This window comes from Pseudochaenichthys georgianus, chromosome 12, assembly GCF_902827115.2.
Source record: "Pseudochaenichthys georgianus chromosome 12, fPseGeo1.2, whole genome shotgun sequence".
Classification (NCBI taxonomy): Eukaryota; Metazoa; Chordata; class Actinopteri; order Perciformes; family Channichthyidae; genus Pseudochaenichthys; species Pseudochaenichthys georgianus.
In genome coordinates this window covers 1746895-1766615 of record NC_047514.1, presented here as the reverse complement: position 1 = coordinate 1766615, position 19721 = coordinate 1746895, and the positions used below count along the sequence as shown (strand labels likewise).

The following is a 19721-nucleotide window of genomic DNA, read 5'->3' as shown; positions in this document are numbered from 1 at the left end:
AAAATAAATTGAGAACAAGATAAAATGAAAATGAAATTCCCTTGAAGTAAAGCGGACACAAAATTCTAATTCAAAACATTTAAAAAAAAAAAAAAAAATGTAAAAACACAGTAAAACATGGACAATGATATCAGTGAGAATCAAAAGTTAACGGAAATTCAAAGCCTTATTAGGTTATTAATGTACTTAAGTTTACTGTTCTAAGATCCAATCTAATGCAGCAACCCATCTCCAAACAGGAGAAGTGTTCATCCTTCTCTCACCTGTGTCCATCTGCCAGACGTAGACGGAGCCGTCGGAGCAACCCACCACCAGGTAGTCGTCTGCCGGACGCCACTTGATGACCTGGATGGGGAAGAGGTGTCTGGACGCCAGCATGATGCACTTCCTCTCCCTCAGACTGAGCAGACCCACGGAGTGATCGCTGGCCACCGAGCAGACGCAGTGCTGCACCCGAGTCTGCAGAGGACACTCACAGGGGTTAGCAGGGGTGTCAAACTCAATTTCATCGTGGGCCACATTCGCATAAAGGTTGGACACGAAGGGCCGGTTGTAACTATATAAATATATAATATATATATATATATAAAATAAAGCATTATGTTACATTATTGCCTCTGAATTGGATTATTATCGGATAGGGTAATAACTAACTACGTCTGAAAGCAGAAGTCCAGGGCAAATAATTGCAAGTCTCTTCATGTCACAAAACGAGATGCATTGTGGGACATGTAGTTTATGAGCAACCTGCTTCTGTAAAGTGGCATGTAACCGTATAATAAACGTATTATAATCTTTGCAAGCTCTTGCGGGGCCGCATAAAATGAAGTCGCGGGCCGGATTTGGCCCCCGGGCCTTGAGTTTGAGACCCCTGGGTTAAAGGATCATACAGAGAACCTGGGAAATCCATGTAAGCTCACCCAGTCAACCAATCGCATTGTATTCATACAGTGTAATTGTGTAATTGAACAAATGGGGAAATTGGGCAACGCCCTCTAGCAATTTGGCAACACCCCAGCCACTGGCATCCGCTGGGCTTTTGGCTGGGACACACCCATTAAAGTCTGATCTGGAGTGCTACATCTGTATGGACCAATATAACAAATTGCACATTTGTCTTAGCATACAGAAAAACTGCCATAGAAACCCCAGAATGATTGGGCGGAGCAACAAAGACGGTATTTTATATGTGTATACATGTTTAGAGTAAAAGATAATAAAATGACAACATAGAGAATCAGAATTAGGAACATGTGACCGATCCTCCTCCTTCTTCTTCGGTGACACTTAGCTTAGCAAAGAGATGGGAAGCAGGGGGAAGACATATTCAAAATGTCACACAATATCTATTCTCATTACTCAATATCAGTGGAGACTTCATTTGGCTGCATGTGCTCATTAAACCAGCTGTCTTTGGAAAAACTTGTCAAAGAAAGTGCCAAATTAGTTCTGCAACATTTTTGAAGAACTTAAAAACTCAATTTAAGGTTTTAAGGATTTTCCAAATGTGCAGACAGAAAACATGTAGTGTCCTAATTAAAGTGAGTGAGATTTCATATTGGTCCGACTCCGATAAGGAAAATACCCAGAAAGAAAATAAACAAAAGTGAAACTCCAGCCAGAGAAAAGAGAGTGCGTCTATGTAAGAGATAAATCAAGAGGTCTTACGCTGCAGTTCTCCGGCGGGACGATGAGCTGCGTGATCTCTCCTCCGTGGACGCAGAAGATGTGCTTCATCTCTCCGGTGAAGATGTCCCAGACGATGACGGAGAAGTCCACTCCTCCGGACACCAGGGAGCGCTGGTCGTAGCGAGGGGAGATCTGGTGCGGGTACAGGACGCACGTCACCTTGTTGCGGTGTCCTCGCAGGGTGCGGTGGGGCGGCCAGCCTGCGGGACACATGGACAGACACAACACTCAGAAATGGACGAAGACGTACTATACTGAGGATGGGACTATTTCACTTTATTATCTATTTTAATACATGGTGAGGTCAGAGACCGCACTGACCTCACCACCTTCAAAAACTCTTCAAACTGGCTTTAATGTGTGATTGTTGTTTTATTGCTCGATTTTAATGTGGCTTTTACTATATTGATTTGTTGTCCTTTTTTTACTACCTCTGTAAAGCGACTTTGAGCAGCTGTAAAAGCACTTACAAAATAAATGTATTATTATTATGTGGAGTCATCAGCAGGGTATCTTTAGTAACAGGAGACAAAAATGTCCACACACACACACACACACACACACACACACACACACACACACACACACACACACACACACACACACACACACACACACACACACACACACACACACACACACACACACACACACACACACACACACACGCACACACACACACACACACACACACACACACACACACACACACACACACACACACACCACACACACACACACACCACACACACACCACACACACACACACACACACACACACACACACACACACACACACACCTTGCCAAAGGAGACATGTTGACTGCAGGAGCTGGTGATCAACCCACCGACTTTCAGATTTTCTAACCACTACTCAACCTTCTGACCGGGTATAGTTCATTTCAAATCGATAAAAGTTATTCTCATCACGAGCTAAAGTTTTTTCAAGCTTCTCTATACGTTCCCCCCCTCACCTCTCCGCAGCATGTGCTCGCCCTGCAGCAGCTGGACGATGGCGGTCTGAGTGGCAGGAACCAGGATGATGCTGCCGTCTTCTCTGCCGCACACCAGGCGGCCCTGAGAGGGGATGTAGACGCTGGCCGTCACCTGAGGGAACAGAACACACACACACACACACACACACACACACACACACACACACACAGTCAGGAACACACAACCTGAAAGGGTGATTATCCAATTAACTAAACTTTAGTTTGCTGCAATTAAGGCCCGATATACTGCCATCTGAACTGATGCACCTCCAGATGTCTTAGCTCCAGTAAGGAGTTCAAATTCAATTTCAGAAAGCATATTGCAAATCAACGGGTATTTCGAAGAAAATTAAGGAGCTATTATATATGAATATAAGCGACAGAAACAAATCTATTCCACCTGTGTGAACTTTCAACATTAAACGGAACTAAGGTACTTTTTTTACAGGACATTAACACCTGAAGTCCACCACATGGGAACATCTATACAAACTTTTATACATACATAGCGTTTTGAGGGTGCATTAATCAAACATATTATTTTGATCAAGGACTAGAAATACAAGCGTTACAAAGAATGGTGCAAGAATGAGTCCTTAAACCCCAATACGAGCACTTCTGTTTCCATCGTCTGGAAGTCATTGTTTTTTGGATTGTAATTTTATTTAGACACCTGAAACAACTTTGAGAAATGTTCACGTTTTGTTTTGCGACATAAAACTAGTCAGTTAATGCCCCGCTGGTGAAGGTCTGAGGCTTCTGTGAGTCAAATAAGCAGCTACTACTACTTAATGATATGCCGCTGAATATTAGCCGCCTTTAGCTTAGGGGTTGTGACCGTGAGGTTGTTCGTTTGTGTCCTAACGTTGCTTTTTACTTCCAGAGACGTGTAAGCATCGACAACTGTTAAGAGCGGTGTTAATATGTGGAGACTTTCCTGCTGAACAAAACGTGGAAGTATCATAAACGTCGGTTTGCAACAGAGTGTTTTTCTTCACTAATCGAATATCCAATGGGAAAATGCCATGTTTTTTTAACAAGCAAGCCGTCATCGCTGCACCACTAGTGTCTGGGTTCAAACCTTGATGGGTGCGTCTTGTCCAGGCAGGGCGCTGAGCTGGTCGATGATCCCTGAAGACACGGGGGACAACTTATCAAACGACTCCTGGAGACTGATGGTGGACGAGACCTGCAGAGCTGCACAGAGGAAGAGAGAGGATAAGTAGCATACATACAGCATAAATATAGAATCAAATAAAGACGGTATCAATAAAACATAAAAACTTAAACAAGGAATAGAAAAGGGAAACCTTTCGAGCCATTTATACTAGATGCCATTTTAAAATATCCTACATACATCCTTAAAGTTTAATTTATATTATTGAAATCATGAGTCCTGTAAGCAGGGCCGGTCCTGACCAATTTGCTGCCCTAGGCAACATTTTAGCTGGCACCCCCCCCCCCAAAAATGCAGACACTCACTATGACTCGCGCATGCATGCACGTGATTTAAGGGGGGGGGGGGGGGGGGGGAAACGCAAGGAAACCACGAGAAGCAGGGAAATTAGTTTTAAGAGCAATGGGACGTTGTTTCCTCCGGAGCGTCACGAGAAGCGACGTCCGTTTGTGATGACGCCGCACAGCTGATCGTCTGACAGCAGCCAGATCAGTGCTTGCGTCCAATCAGTGAGCGATACACAGTAAGGGGGCGGGGCGAGTGTCTGAGGATTTCACCGGAGGATGGTCTGGTAGTTCCTCCGTTATCGCTCCTCCGGCAAAAATAAGGCCACTGGGACGCTACTCAAGATGGCGCAGACTAATCAACTTCCGGTGAAACCGAGCCCGAGGAGCGAGGAAATAAAAAATAACCGAAGTGAGACGCACCCATAGAACACAAAAAAAGTGTCTTATGAGTCAAAAGTAAATATATTTTGGACAATTGATTAACTGTGAAGCACACAATAACTATGTTGAATTTATAAAGGTATATATCATTATGAAAATCTTGCACTAATGTACATTCCCAAAGATATTGAAGTGACCGTTATTTTGTATATATTGATTGTGGTGCTTTTATCTTAATGTGTGCATAAGTATAAATATAGGATGTACATATTTTAATATACATTTGTATTTTTCTTTTATTCGGGATTGTGAGAAACGGTATTTCGATCTCTCCGTCTGTACACACAAACTGAAAGATTGACAATAAAGTTGACTTTGATTTGACTTTGACTGACTTACATCAATGGTTGCTAAATGCTGATGGCATCAAGTTTGTTCTTAACTGCGTGATTTTTCTCACATAAAAGAAAATAGTTTTTGAAAGATCGTTCTGTAATGTCACAGTATGGACAGACAGCTTTATCTCCAGAGAACTGATCCCTACCTGCGGCGGTGGACAGCGGCTGCAGAGGCGAGTTGTCGGGGACGCTCCACAGGGACAGTCGGCCCGCTGAGTCCCCCTGGATCAGCAGCTTGTGGAAGGGCTCCCGTCGGCCGAAGAAGAACCGAGTAACCGGAGGGCAGATCAGGAGCTGGGGATAAAGACATGTCAGCATCTGAAGCCCTGAATATCCACAAGAAACACCTGGAGAAGCAGTGTTTTGGGAAATGAGGAAAACACTTCAACTGTCATGCCACATGGGCCAAAAAAACCAGCAACAACACACAGCAAACTGCAGGAAAGCTGGATGTAGCCGCTGTAGTTCAATGATCCAAAGTGTTGCTTCACCCATCAGAACATGTGCTGATGAAGGGAAGGACTGGTGGGGTTAAAATGACAAGTACAAATAGGATGAGGGTCATGTGACCTACGCTATAGACGTGGCCAGGTGCTTATATACACCAATAGACAAACCCTGTCTGATATCCTATCTATCTCAGCTGTTTTGCTCCACTAATACTTCCTTTACTTACAGGATTGTATTTATATAAGCTTGGCATGCCCTATATGTATTAGTAAGGCTTTCCACAAATGTCATCAATTGATATATTGCAATAGACATTTTAGGACAATGACTGAAACACACTTCTAACAGTCTACAGCCATGCTAGCAACGGTTCTGTTCACCGTCTTAGTATATGTGTATTTAAAAGTTGTTTTAGGTTTAACCATTAGAGGCAGTGAAAAATCACAAAAGTTATTGCAATCCAAACGGACAGAAACATTTAGACAAGATCTCTGGTTATTAGGAGGGATTTTCATATTTTGGAAATAGAACGAACTGAAAATAGTATGCTGTGCTGAATCCTTATCATATGTCCTTATGTACAATCTCTGGTTTGACTGAGTTATTATGAGAGTTTCTTAACCTCGTAAAATCTTAATCACTCATCATATTTGTCCCCCACCAAGAGAAGGTGATCAGGTGTGATTTACAGTAGCTATCTATGTCCATTCACAGGTGAACGAAGCACTGTGAGGTGTGCCGCCTGTCCACTGAAGGAGTCATGCTATAGACATGGACAGATGTGTCAGATCTATCGCTCTGGATACACGAGAGCGCGACGTCCCCAAACAAGGTGGGAAACTCACCAGGGCTCAAACGCTAAGGAAGGACCAGGTGAAATCAGATCAGTTTTGTTAAGATTTAAAAACAAAACCTGGGATGATTGTTTGTCTCGTTACCAGCCATGACACTATGTGAGGAAGACTTCACGCATACTGTTTACAAGGTTTCGCGCACACATGGCTGCAGGTGCTGTGCCTTGTGAGCCAATCAAAAGTCTGCTGCAGCCCAACGACTTCTAACCTTTGACTCTACTGGAAAAATAACTATTCAAATAAGTATCCATTTATATTTTTGTTCACATTTTAAACTTTTTTGTCTTAAAAAAAAAGGGACAATCCACCCCAAAACAACTTATTAAGTTATTCCCTAACTGTATATATCTTTGCTCTAAAATACGCAAGTAACAGTCACTCAGAAACCCATGTGAAGAGCACAAATGCAGTTATTTTGCAGTGTCATGCTGTGACCTGCTACTTTTTGTGGCTGTAGTCAACAGATTGAAAATAAATACGAGCTTTACTGGGATCAGATGATTTAAAAAACGATAATTAAACATATCTAGCCTCTAAGTTACGAATGCTAAACACCTAGCTTCCTTCTTACTGTCTTAAACGGAGTCTAAGGTGTTCGTCTAAATAAGGTATTTTCTAGAATAAGAGAAAATGTAAATAATGAAAGCTTGTAGGTGTTTATAAACCTGTAGCCGTGTAAAGAGAATGAGCTACAGCAAATGTAAAATACTGAAAGAGGTACAGAAGCAGGGAAATGGCTGAAGTGTGTGTAAGCGCTTACTTCAGAACATCTCAACACGATAGATGGATAGACAGAACGTTTGCAAAGTGCCACCAAATGCAGTTTTTTTTTAAACACTATACACACACACACACACAAGATACAGTATATTAGATACAAATCCAAGGTTATACACAATTTACGATTATTTTTTGGCGGCATGCAAAGATGCAACTAGATGTGGATTTGTGCTGGGAAACGTGAATTAAATGTATCAACTTGCAAGGGAAATTCCTACAACACTGTGCAGTGAAAGCCTATCAGCGTTGAGATCATCTCCTCACCACACTGCAGGTAAAGATTGTGAATTGCAACGAGTCCCCCCACACTCCATTTCTGCTAATAGATCCCCCTAAATCAGTGCTTCTCAAAGTGCGGACGCCCCCTAGTGGTCCGTGAGTATATTGGTAACATTTCACATTTTAAATAAATAAGTTAATTTAAGTTTTCCGCACTCTCGCGGGAATATCTCCGCAATGGAGCAATGTTACGTTTCACTTTTAATTGCATGACATAGCCCAGTGCAACACCTTCGTCACACATGTTGCCACTTGTTTGTACCATTTTCAGGCGATTTGTAATCTGTTCTAGAAAAACGATGTGTTTTGGGATATTTGTGGAGTTAGGTGGTCCTAGTTTTTTATTGGTTAAGTGGTCCTTGGTATGAAAAAGTTTGAGAAACACTGCCCTAAATGCTTCAAAATGGCCTTTTTAAATCAACACTTCCTTCATGTGTCTAAAATGAGAAATAGGACAGGGATGAGTCATTATTTCTGAGCCTCTGGAAAATATAAGCAAGCACATTTAAAACAAAAAAGCCATGATGTTCCGACTTTGTTTTTGTGTTTTGGCTTATCATAACTTCAGCGGGTCATTATTCTTGTTAAAAAGCAGCTTGGAGACTTTGCATGCATCTTCATCAGTATGAAGACAGATGAGGAGGGTGAGGGTGCTTTTAGAGGAGACATTTTAGTTTTAGTGGGAAGAGAGCATGAAGTCAGGTGAACCAGAATGAGTTCAGTCTCTTAGTCGGCAGGAAGGAACCCAGGAGAGGAGTAAAAGAAAACAGGCACTTCACTCTCAACGGCATCCACTCAGCGGCTTACGGTTCTACCTCCACACTTGTTGGTTCTTCCTAAACAATAACTTCATGTTAAACTTCCATAATGTTATTTAATTGACAGCAATAAATGGCTGGAGGTTTAATTGTCATACCCCTTTTCCATCGAGGCAGTTCCAGGCCCGTTTCAGTCCGTTTGTGAACCAGTATTTCATGTTTTTACTGCAGCTATTGGCCCCACAAACTGTTTAAAATGTGCCAGCAACTACTTGACCAATAAGCAGCAAGATCTGAGGGGCCACATTATTCAGAGTTATGGCGGAGCAATATCAGCTCATGGCGAGACTAGAAAGATTGGTCGGGCTAGCTTCGGTGGCTAGGCTAACATCATCAATGTAATATGAGAGAAACCTCCCACTTCACAATCTTCAATTCAAGGCACTTTGATGCCAAACATTGTCAATTAAATCAATACTTTCAAGCGTAGTTGCAGACTATCAGAAACATTATTCTGATCAAGAGCATGACGTTTGAGAAGTTGTGCTTGCAATCCAATATGGCTTCATAGGTTTCATAGCAAGTGAGCACAGCTCTTAAGTGGAACGCCATTGTTGTCATTTTGGCGGATGCTGCCGATGTAGCCAATTAAATAAGGGTCCCCTCTCTGTCTCTGGTCAGTGGCAAATGTTTTTCAGTCAGTTTGAAAGTTGACCAACTGCAAACTAGTCTCGGCATTGAACTCGAATGGAGCTCATTTCAGTGGAAAAGGGGCATCTGACTGCCGACTGCCGTTATGTTTAAATTAGAATTAGTCTTGACACCGCAAAGCCCTTGAGTTTTCATATCAGCTTTCGTTTCAAATGCATCAATTAAGCATGGAAGTCTAGAAAGGATAAAAGACCCTGAGTTAATCTATTTCCCCCCCCCGTTATCTCCGAGCTGCAGGGTGGATGTGAGCCACTGAGAGGATGTGTGTGTTTGCGGCTGTTCTCACAGCTTGCTCCTCTCAGCTCATCACTTTCTGGCTGAGCTGCCAATACAGGAACCTATCGTTTATTTTCAATGTGTTTTCACGCAAAGTACATTCATTCTAGTCTTAACTATTACATCTGCCTACACCTGACAGCAACCTCACTTTTAAAAAAGGACCATACCAGGTTTTTCACAGATTGTTTTCGAAGATGTCTCCATAAGGAAACTCGAAACTGCAGAAAGATTTAAAGCACATTTAGTGATTTTAGTCAGCTTTGTTTTTCAAGTACAACACGTATTCAAATGTTGTTTAAAAGTGAATCTAACTAATTAGCCAACTAACCAAAAATAAGTAAATAAAATAATTTCTAAAATAGCAATCATTTTAAAGCCAATACTTTGGAATTGTGGTATAGAAAATAGGACAAATTCAAATAGTGTATAGTCAGCAGCAGTATAAAGAAGAACATGTGTAGTGAATGGGGTTAAACGTGCTAAATCATTGGTATGGTGCTTTCAAAATAGTATTATGCTTTTAATTCATCTGATGCAGCAAATCTAACTTATCATTTTTGCATACCCTTATTTAAACGACATGCAAAATGACATGACTTTGTGATTCTCCCATTTAAAATAAAGCGTTTTATTTCACATTAAGGCTACTATAATGTAGGTGTTAATAGAGTGGTGCAGGAATGAGTTATACACACAGAAATAAGTCAGTATTTCAGCACTTCCTGTTCCCTTGACCGGAGTTAAAGTTATTTTTGAACTTGTTTTTGGTTAGATGCCTAAAATAAGATCTGTTGTCAACACAAGCTTAAGAAAAATCATGTTTTAGGTTCACTACGCTAAATGAGACTAAACGTCATTCCAGCCAACATTAGCCGCTTTTAGCTTAGCAGTGGGGAGGTGAAGTCATGTGACCGTGACGCAGTTCCTTTATTGCCTAACGTTAGCTTTTTACTTATAGCAGTTGCATTTTAAAAATCATGTTTTAGGTTCATTACAAGAAGCTAAATGAGACTAAACGTCATTCCAGCCAACATTAGCCGCTTTTAGCTTAGCAGTGGAGAGGTGAAGTCGTGTGACCGTGACGCAGTTCCTTTATAGCCTAACGTTAGCTTTTTACTTATAGCAGTTGCATTTTAAAAATCATGTTTTAGTTTCATTACAAGAAGCTAAATGAGACTAAACGTCATTCCAGCCAACATTAGCCGCTTTTAGCTTAGCAGTGGTGAGGCGAAGTCATGTGACTGTGATGCAGTTCCTATAGCCTAACGTTAGCTTTTTACTTATAGCAGTTGCATTTTAAAAATCATAAAGTGGTGTTAAGATGGCGATTATCCTGCTGAACAAAACGTGTTAAGTATCATAAACGTGTCTTTGTCAAATATCGTATTTTCTGCGATATTCCATTTGAAAAATCCCATTGTTTTTTTGTCAATGCTAATTTCCAGGTCGTCATACACCATCACTGCACCACTCTGTAATGTTCATTTTAAGCTTTGGCAGCTCAGCCAAGAACGTGAAGCTTCTCTTCCTGCCTTTGGTGTTCAGAGTGCACTTTCTGGGGCTTACTGGTGCCTCTAGAGGCCGGTGGTGGTAAAGCAGCTCGGGGGTGTAGAGCTTCAAGTCGCACCCGCTGGCAGGGAGGCACATCACCTCCACAACCACCTCCTCCCCATCCTCACCTCCTTCTCCTTCCTTCCCAGAGGAGTCGGGAGGTCAAAGGAGGGAGGGGGCATGGCAGCAGCAGAGGACAGAAACATAAAAGGCACAACAGAAATAACAAAAAGGCACAGACAACAAATAAATACCTACAGGACAATAAATTATAAATACACGGAACACACAGAACACACCGGGTCAGGCTCACACGCAGAGATTAGCCCTGGTCTCACCATCTGACTACTGACTTCTGAATAAAGGGTATGGTTTTATTTATTTTTAGTAGTTGTTAAGTCTGTAGATGTCATTGTTATCTTTACGTTCTCAATTACAAGCTGGTTTTAAGCCATGATTAATAGACAACACGATCAAATTGCTAATAAATAATATGGTTAATAAAGTAAAATGTACATTTCAACAACAGATGTTTAATGGTCACCACTCGCTTATTTGAAGATGATAAATGAATGAAAACAGAATTAGAACACTCTACTTTCAATCAGTATTAAGGAACAGTTACTTCAAATTAAAAAATATGTAATTTCCAGATTGTTTTGGTTTGTGTTGGTTACTATTACTGACTTATACTAAAGTAAGATTTTCAATGACAGTGAAATCCTTAGCAACAGTATCCATCTATTATTATTGGAGGTTTAAACTGACAGAGGTGAAGTCACCAAACAACAAGAACAACCGTAACAATAAATAACAAAAACAGCTACACCTGAACAACATCATTGTCTTTTAGTGTACAGTACTCACTTTTCTGAGCTTGTGTTTTAATATACAAATAATAAAAACTGACACTGACCTGTTTGTCTTGGCGGTCGGCGATGCTGTAGACCAGCGGAGGGATGGAGCCTTCTTTAGTTTTCCCCACATCACTGCGGTAATGTTCACTCGCAGGCAGACAGCTGAGGAACACACACACACACACACACACACACACACACACACACACACACACACACACACACACACACACACACACACACACACACACACACACACACACACACACACACACACACCCACACACACACACACACACACACACACACACACACACACACACACACACACACACACACACACACACACACACACACACACACACACACACACACACACACACACACACACACACACACACACACACACACACACACACATTAGTTTTGTGTTTTACAGTGAGGAAAACCCATTGACGCCTTTTATCTGATTTTACAGATCCTATGCCCTAGACCAGTGTTTCTCAAACTTTTTCATACCAAGGACCACTTAACCAATAAAAAAACACTCACGGACCACCTAACTCCACAAATGTCTAACAACACATCATTTTTTACAAATTGCGTGAAAATTAGTAGCAACATGTGTGATGAAGGTGTTTATCTGGGCTATATTATGCAATTACAAGTGAAACTTAAGCTTGCTCCATTGCGCAGATATTGCCACGAGAGTGCGAAAAACTTTAATTAATTAATTAATTTCAAATGTGAAATGTTACCAATATACTCACGGACCACTAGGGGGCACTCACCGACCACCAGTGGTCCGCGGACCACACTTTGAGAAGCACTGCCCTAGACGTATGTGCCCTTCTTCTGTGGTGTTATAATGTTAACAAAGCTTTATTTTTACAACATCTTACATAAGCAGGATGCTTTGACACACAACACAACACAAATAAAAAATAGAACAACATTGAAATCAAGAAAGAGGCTAAAACATATTAGGCGCATGTGTACATGATATACATATGAGTCCATGTCATACAAGAATGTAAATAGGCAGGAGAATAAATACAATAAGGTAAGACTGATAACAAAAACCTAAATCAGTAACAGGAAGACAGGATAGAACAAAATGCATGAATACAAAAAGAAATAGAAACCGCAGAAGTAGGGGCTAACTTCAAGCTAAGGTCAATACATTGTATTTGTAGCGGTTGTTATATTTAGAAGAACATAAGACGATAGGGATCTATGATGTAAGAGAGCACCAGAGATACGAGCTTTGTTTCAGAGTAAAATCATTTAAAATCGATTCTAGCCGATGCAGTGTGGCTAAAAACAGGAGTAAGATGCTCTCTTTCTTGTTGTTGTTGTTGACACAATCTGATAACACATGTTTACCTGGCGGGCAGCTTGTAGATGTAGCTGCAGCCGTCCTCCGTCCAGATGATGACTCTGTCTGCGGCGATGAACTCTCCTCCGGTCCAGGCCTGGTCGCTCTCACTGGACACTGAGCAGAGGAGCGAGTAGTCGACGGCATCGAACACCTGGCGCACAGACAGAGGTACACACAGACAGAGGTACACACATCGGCATTAACAAGAGACACTGAAGAAACATCGGTTTAACTGGAGGCTTCTTTTCAACCTGTCTTCAGCCACACAAGGGGAAGAACAGCTTGTTTACTTTCATCTGAGGATTGCACCTTGATAGTTAGTATTCGATAATGCTGCATTTGCATATTAAAACACAACAATGTAGAAAACTTGTAAAACAAAACATTTGGTGATAAGTTCACATTTAAACTTGTTCTCCTGGAGATACACTCTATTCCAGTACTTGGTGTGTAGTATTACTCAGTCTACTGCAGGTACTTGTCGTGTAGTATTACTCGGTCTACTGCAGGTACTTGTTGTGTAGTATTACTCGGTGTACTGCAGGTACTTGGTATGTAGTATTACTCAGTCTATTCCAGTACTTGGTGTGTAGTATTACTCAGTCTACTGCAGGTACTTGTCGTGTAGTATTACTCAGTCTATTCCAGTACTTGTTGTGTAGTATTACTCAGTCTACTGCAGGTACTTGGTGTGTAGTATTACTCAGTCTATTCCAGTACTTGGTGTGTAGTATTACTCAGTCTACTGCAGGTACTTGTCGTGTAGTATTACTCGGTCTACTGCAGGTACTTGTTGTGTAGTATTACTCGGTGTACTGCAGGTACTTGGTATGTAGTATTACTCGGTGTACTGCAGGTACTTGTTGTGTAGTATTACTCGGTGTACTGCAGGTACTTGGTATGTAGTATTACTCGGTGTACTGCAGGTACTTGGTGTGTAGTATTACTCGGTGTACTGCAGGAACTTGTCGTGTAGTATTACTCGGAGTACTGCAGGTACTTGTTGTGTAGTATTACTCAGTCTACTGCAGGTACTTGTCGTGTAGTATTACTCAGTCTACTGCAGGTACTTGGTGTGTAGTATTACTCGGTGTACTGCAGGTACTTGGTGTGTAGTATTACTCGGTGTACTGCAGGTACTTGTTGTGTAGTATTACTCGGTGTACTGCAGGTACTTGTCGTGTAGTATTACTCAGTCTACTGCAGGTACTTGTTGTGTAGTATTACTCAGTCTACTGCAGGTACTTGGTGTGTAGTATTACTCAGTCTACTGCAGGTACTTGGTGTGTAGTATTACTCGGTGTACTGCAGGTACTTGGTGTGTAGTATTACTCGGTGTACAGCAGGTACTTCTCGTGTAGTATTACTCAGTCTACTGCAGGTACTTGTCATGTAGTATTACTCGGTGTACTGCAGGTACTTGTCGTGTAGTATTACTCTGTGTACTGCAGGTACTTGTCGTGTAGTATTACTCGGTGTACTGCAGGTACTTGTCGTGTAGTATTACTCTGTGTACTGCAGGTACTTGTCGTGTAGTATTACTCGGTGTACTGCAGGTACTTGTCGTGTAGTATTACTCAGTCTACTGCAGGTACTTGTCGTGTAGTATTACTCGGTGTACTGCAGGTACTTGTCGTGTAGTATTACTCTGTGTACAGCAGGTACTTCTCGTGTAGTATTACTCAGTCTACTGCAGGTACTTGTCGTGTAGTATTACTCGGTGTACTGCAGGCTCTTACCCTCCAGTACTTGGAGCAGACGACCAGCAGGCTGCTCTGAGTGAAGGTGCAGAAGGAGATGCTCTGACAGCCCTGACAGTAGATGGGTTTGGACTCTTCTTCAAACACAGGGTCCAGGTCCTACACACACACACACACACACACACACACACACACACACACACATCAACTGATATATCTTTTGATCCGCATACTGGTCTTTTATTACAGTATTGAAACACTTAATTACAGTCATAGCCATACTGTAAAGGCCGCTTCAGAATCGGAAATAGAATATTTTTTTATTCCAGGGGGAAATGGGGTTTTCTGACAGTAGCTCAATTTTAAATATATATATTAAAAAATATGGAAACATAAAAACGTTGTTTAAAAATGTGCACATTGTACTGACATTATGAAAAAACAATAACAATTTCATAACAAAGACAGTAAAGCTGAAAACTGTGTTTTTGTGTGGCAGTAGAAATACAGGACTAACACCAAATGAAACCATTGTTTTAAGGAACACATATCTGTCTGGTGGAGTACCTGGATCTTGCTGACCTCCGATGTGATGATCCAAACCTTCAAAATCCCCGTCACCGACACCGCCACCACCGTGTCCTCTACACAGAGACAGAGAGGGCCTCGTGGTTAAACACAAATATTCTTCGTTAGAGAATGTATTTGCAACTAAATGTAAAACTGGTCAGAATAACACAAGAGAAGCGTTCAGACCTCCAAGAAGGCAATTCAAATCTGGGGGACGTGTTTAAAGTAGGGATGGGAATTAAAAGCAAATGTATATTCGAATATTCGACCCCCCAAAAAACGGTTAACCGATTAACCGAAATGTACATATCCTAAAAAAAAAATGTAAAATGTTTACAAAGAAAAAATAAGTTTGAACAGTTGACAGCTTTCAGCTTAAAACATAACTTGGTTTTTAAATTAAAGAGGGATCATACACGAACAACATAGCGGGTTAGGGTAACGTAACCCGTGACAACAGAGATCAACGACCTGTAGCAGGGCCTATGCACAGAATGCAGATATTCAATACTCTCTTGTTTAAGAATATGAGCATGTCTACTCAGGGGAGAGGCGATTCACAATCAGGCCAGATGTAGAGAAGACCCTCTCAGCTGGGATTTGGGCATAAGATGAGGTTTGAGCAGTGGCGAACCGTCAGGGCCTTCAAAGTATTCAGAGAATACCCTGGAACACTCGGATAAAACAAACACAAAATCGATTTAATTATATAAATAAAATGTAATAAAATGAATAAATGAGAATGGTATCTGTGTTGTTGATCTGTAATAGTACAGTGTCACGTTGATTTGTTTGTCCTTCTCGGACCATGCACTACGCATTTCAGTGGTTTTGTGTTAGAAAAGAAAGCAACCAATCAGATCTTGTTCTGGGTCTCTGGGGAGAATCTCCTTCAACCAGGTTTTCTCCATCCTTGATCGAATGCCCTGGCCGTTGCACTGAATGAGAGCGTACGTTTGGACTGACAGTTCGATCAACCAATCAGATATTGATGTGTAGCCAATGGGCGTGTTCTTTCAGAGTTCCCCTCGGTTCCAGGGTGTTCTAGAAGGCCCGCTAGTTCACTGGCTCGAGGCAGAGGATCTAGATCAGGGGTCTCAAACTCAAGGCCCGGGGGCCAAATCCGGCCCGCCACTTCATTTTATGTGGCCCGCAAGAGCTTGCAAATAATATAATACGTTTATAATATAATATGCCCATAAACTACATGTCCCACAATGCATCTCGTTTTGTGACATGTGCACTTGCAATTATTTGCCCTGGACTTCTGCTTTCAGACGTAGTTAATTACTAAGTTATTATCCTATCTGATAATGATAATACAATTCAGAGGCAATAATGTAATATAATACATTATTTTATATATATATTATATATTTATATCGTTACAACCGGCCCTTTGAGCGCAACCTTTATGCGAATGTGGCCCGTGATGAAATTGAGTTTGACACCGCTGATCTAGATGAATGTGACGAAGCAATTCATGCCGTTTTATTGTTTTTAACGTTGAAATGACAAGTGGAACAGGTGGAGATGAAGTTGTTGCGGAATTGTTGCGAGTATCTTTTTCAAGACGACAATTCAGTGAAAAGACAGACATTATAACGGCGGGGCGGCGGGGGGGGTGTGTCTACAGAAGGTCCAGTTGTGATAGACACAGTTCGCCACTGGGTTTGAGTCTGCGTGATCTGCGTGTAGGGAGGGGCAGCAGCCGTATCATTGGCTAGAACTTGCTAGATCTGATGGATTTGGACATAAACACCAGTGAAGTATAACCGGACGCGAGAGAGAGAGAGATCAGCACCTGCAGCTCTGCCCGCTGTGAGGGACCGGTGAGCGGAGCAAAACACACCTTTAGACCTGACACACTTAGCTATGGCACTGTCGTATACATTGAATTATTCCATTTGATAATATGTAATCAACTTAGGCATCCCTCACAACAACAAATAATTCATAACTCATATTTGAATACTTGAATAATATTCGAATATTCGATGAATCGTTCCCATCCCTAGTTTACAGTAGTGTATAGCTTAAAATAAAAATTAAGTTAAGTTACATTTCCCTCCAATTGAAACCAATAAATAGCAAAACAAGAGAAACTGTTGAATAGATTAGAGATGTATTTTGCGGAGGTCTCTTAATGTTCCAGATCTGAATCTATATATAATCCTGTGTCTCTGACCTTGAGTGCGGTGCGAGCGGATGATGCTCATGGAGCTGATCCAGTCGGGGGAGATCTTGGACACCAGATAGTACAGCACCTCCAGGCTGGTGGCGTCCACCACAAGGATTTCTGGGTAGTGGCCGTTGCAAAGCAGACGTCCCTCTTTCTCAGTGCCGATGGTGAACCGATAGAACTACAGAAATACAGAATAGGAGACGGAAATATGAGGAGAGATGGGAACGGGAGGAAGTCAAATCCCACCCAAAAGAATATAAACCATCGCTTTCCTGGGTCAATTTGAATATGAAATATCGAATGGATAATTACATGGACAGTAACTTCATATTGACTATAAAACTGAATATAGGATTTCAATGAAATAACTACTGAATGAAAAGAGAAAGTAAGAGTAGTTGGTTTGATAGGACTTTGTTGTACTGGTGTGGAAATGAATGTTTGTTCAAATTAAGTCAACATTTGAGCTACTTTATCACCGAGGCCAGTACTGGAATAGCATCTTTGATATTCATTTCAAGTCCTACCTGTATGCCAGTGTGAGCACAGGCCAGCTTGATGAACTCAATACAGCGTCCATCGTTCACATCCCATAGACACATCTCTCTGGAAACAGACAAAAAGTTAGTTCAACATGAATGAGTAGGAAATGACACGTGTGCGCGTGGTAATCGACAATAATATTTAGCACATTTAAATAAACTAGTGCAATGCCCTTCATTATGCCACAAAGTAAGGCTATGGAGGCGTTTACAGTAGCGATTCTACAGTCTACAATTGTTTGGAAATCAATAAAGTCAAAGCCACATACAATTATAATTGTTTGCGTAATAAAAGCCTGAACTCACCCGTTCTCTGATGCGCTGACGATGTACTGTTTGTCGCTGCATGCACTGGCTTTAGCCAGACAGGTGATGGAGGCTGTGTGACCAAACAGCATGGCCCGGGGACAAATCTGAAGAAGAAAAAACATAAGAAAAAGATATATAACGGGTAATAAAAAAGATAAAGATACACAGAGTAAATAAGTGGTGTGTGACCAACGCACACACCACCACCTCCGCCCTGATCAGTACCTCCAGCTCAGGCGTCATGTCCCAGATGCAGATCTGTCCGTCGTGGCAGCCGGTGATGATGGTGCTGAAGTTGTCCATCACCAGCAGGCTGCTGATGCAGTGGGTGGGAGCGGTGCGGCCCCATAGCACTATGGGTAGAACCAAGTTGTTCCCCGACATAATGCAGATGTTTCTGGAAGGAGAGAGGGACGACATGAGACGAGCCAATGATCTTGTTGAATAAGGATTGATAGACAAAGATACAACTTCACTCTGGGCAACACCAAGCCAAAACAAAAAGGGTTTATATCACTATTTAGGGGATTAAGGAATGCATCATAATTTATATCCATCTATACTTATGCATATTTATATATTTCCAAACCATACTCTACCCTGCTGTTTATATATCTTATTTATTGTTATCATGCAGCACATCATGCACTTTTATTCTGGGACATGAATTGTACACACCTTCTAGAAAATTCCTCTTTTTCTTTCTAGTTTGTATGCAATACGTTTGTATGTATAGTTCTTAATATTTATATGTGGAGAGCGGTCCAAATGTCATTGTACAGTGCAACTGCATTTTATACTGTACATATGAGAATAAAATATCTTGAATCTTGAAAAGCAAGGGTTAATTGTTTCTGCTATTGTCTTGATCTTGTCCAGGATGAGCTCATTGCTTGATGCTATGTTAATATTCTGCCTGTTTACATCCATCCCAATCAAGCATACGGATTGGAATAGAATAGCGTTACTCCATGACTGAGTCACGACTACTCACTGTCACCAGTTGAGATCCTTTGATCACACTCTTCAACACGCAGTTAATCAAAACATCATCAGTGTGTGTGTTCAGACATTTACATAATTAACCTTGGCGCTGCATGCAGGTTTGCAGACTGTGCAGCAGCGTGCAGAGTAACAGGGGACACATGTAATGGAGTCAGGTGCAGGTCACTGATACCAGGTAGAAAGTGAGCAGCAGCACGAGATTATGCAGACAAATTAAGCTTAAAATCGTAATATCGTGGATGAGGACTGATTAACGGTGCAGTGATCGATGAGGCGCTAACGCTATACCTGCAATGTCGCCGCTTCCGGGGTAACGAAACGGCTAACTGAACCAAAAAAGGATGTTGAAAACGCTTTATATACGTACCACAACTAAATTACTCCTGGAACATGTCCTTGTAATTGAAGGCTTATCGAAGAACGTCTCCCTCCTTGGCAAAATGAAATTGAAATTGTCCTTCTTATCGTCTTGTTTAGCTCCGATCTGTTCGGTCAGCTGATCACCTGACAACCGGAGCCACATCCGGTTTCGTGTTTTCATAATAAAATGCTGCAGCTTTCGTTTTCCGAGGAGCACACGACA

General features: G+C 41.5%; 1 protein-coding gene across 1 annotated transcript in view; it reads right to left on the bottom strand.

The window, feature by feature from the left end:
• Positions 1–19631, bottom strand: part of LOC117456505 (WD repeat-containing protein 7) — a gene marked incomplete at its 3' end in the record, with an annotated part of 39220 nt that extends 19589 nt beyond the window's left edge. Inside the window, exons 1-14 of the mRNA XM_034096418.2 lie at positions 19506–19631; positions 18359–18530; positions 18131–18237; positions 17810–17888; positions 17286–17460; positions 15095–15171; positions 14567–14686; positions 12833–12978; positions 11506–11608; positions 5074–5221; positions 3766–3881; positions 2664–2796; positions 1669–1889; positions 264–459 (exon numbers count right to left, since the gene is read on the bottom strand). Coding sequence (XP_033952309.1) covers positions 264–459; positions 1669–1889; positions 2664–2796; positions 3766–3881; positions 5074–5221; positions 11506–11608; positions 12833–12978; positions 14567–14686; positions 15095–15171; positions 17286–17460; positions 17810–17888; positions 18131–18237; positions 18359–18517 — 1780 coding nt within the window. The remainder of the gene's footprint in view (positions 1–263; positions 460–1668; positions 1890–2663; positions 2797–3765; positions 3882–5073; positions 5222–11505; positions 11609–12832; positions 12979–14566; positions 14687–15094; positions 15172–17285; positions 17461–17809; positions 17889–18130; positions 18238–18358; positions 18531–19505) is intronic.
• Between the last annotated feature and the right edge of the window lie 90 nt (positions 19632–19721).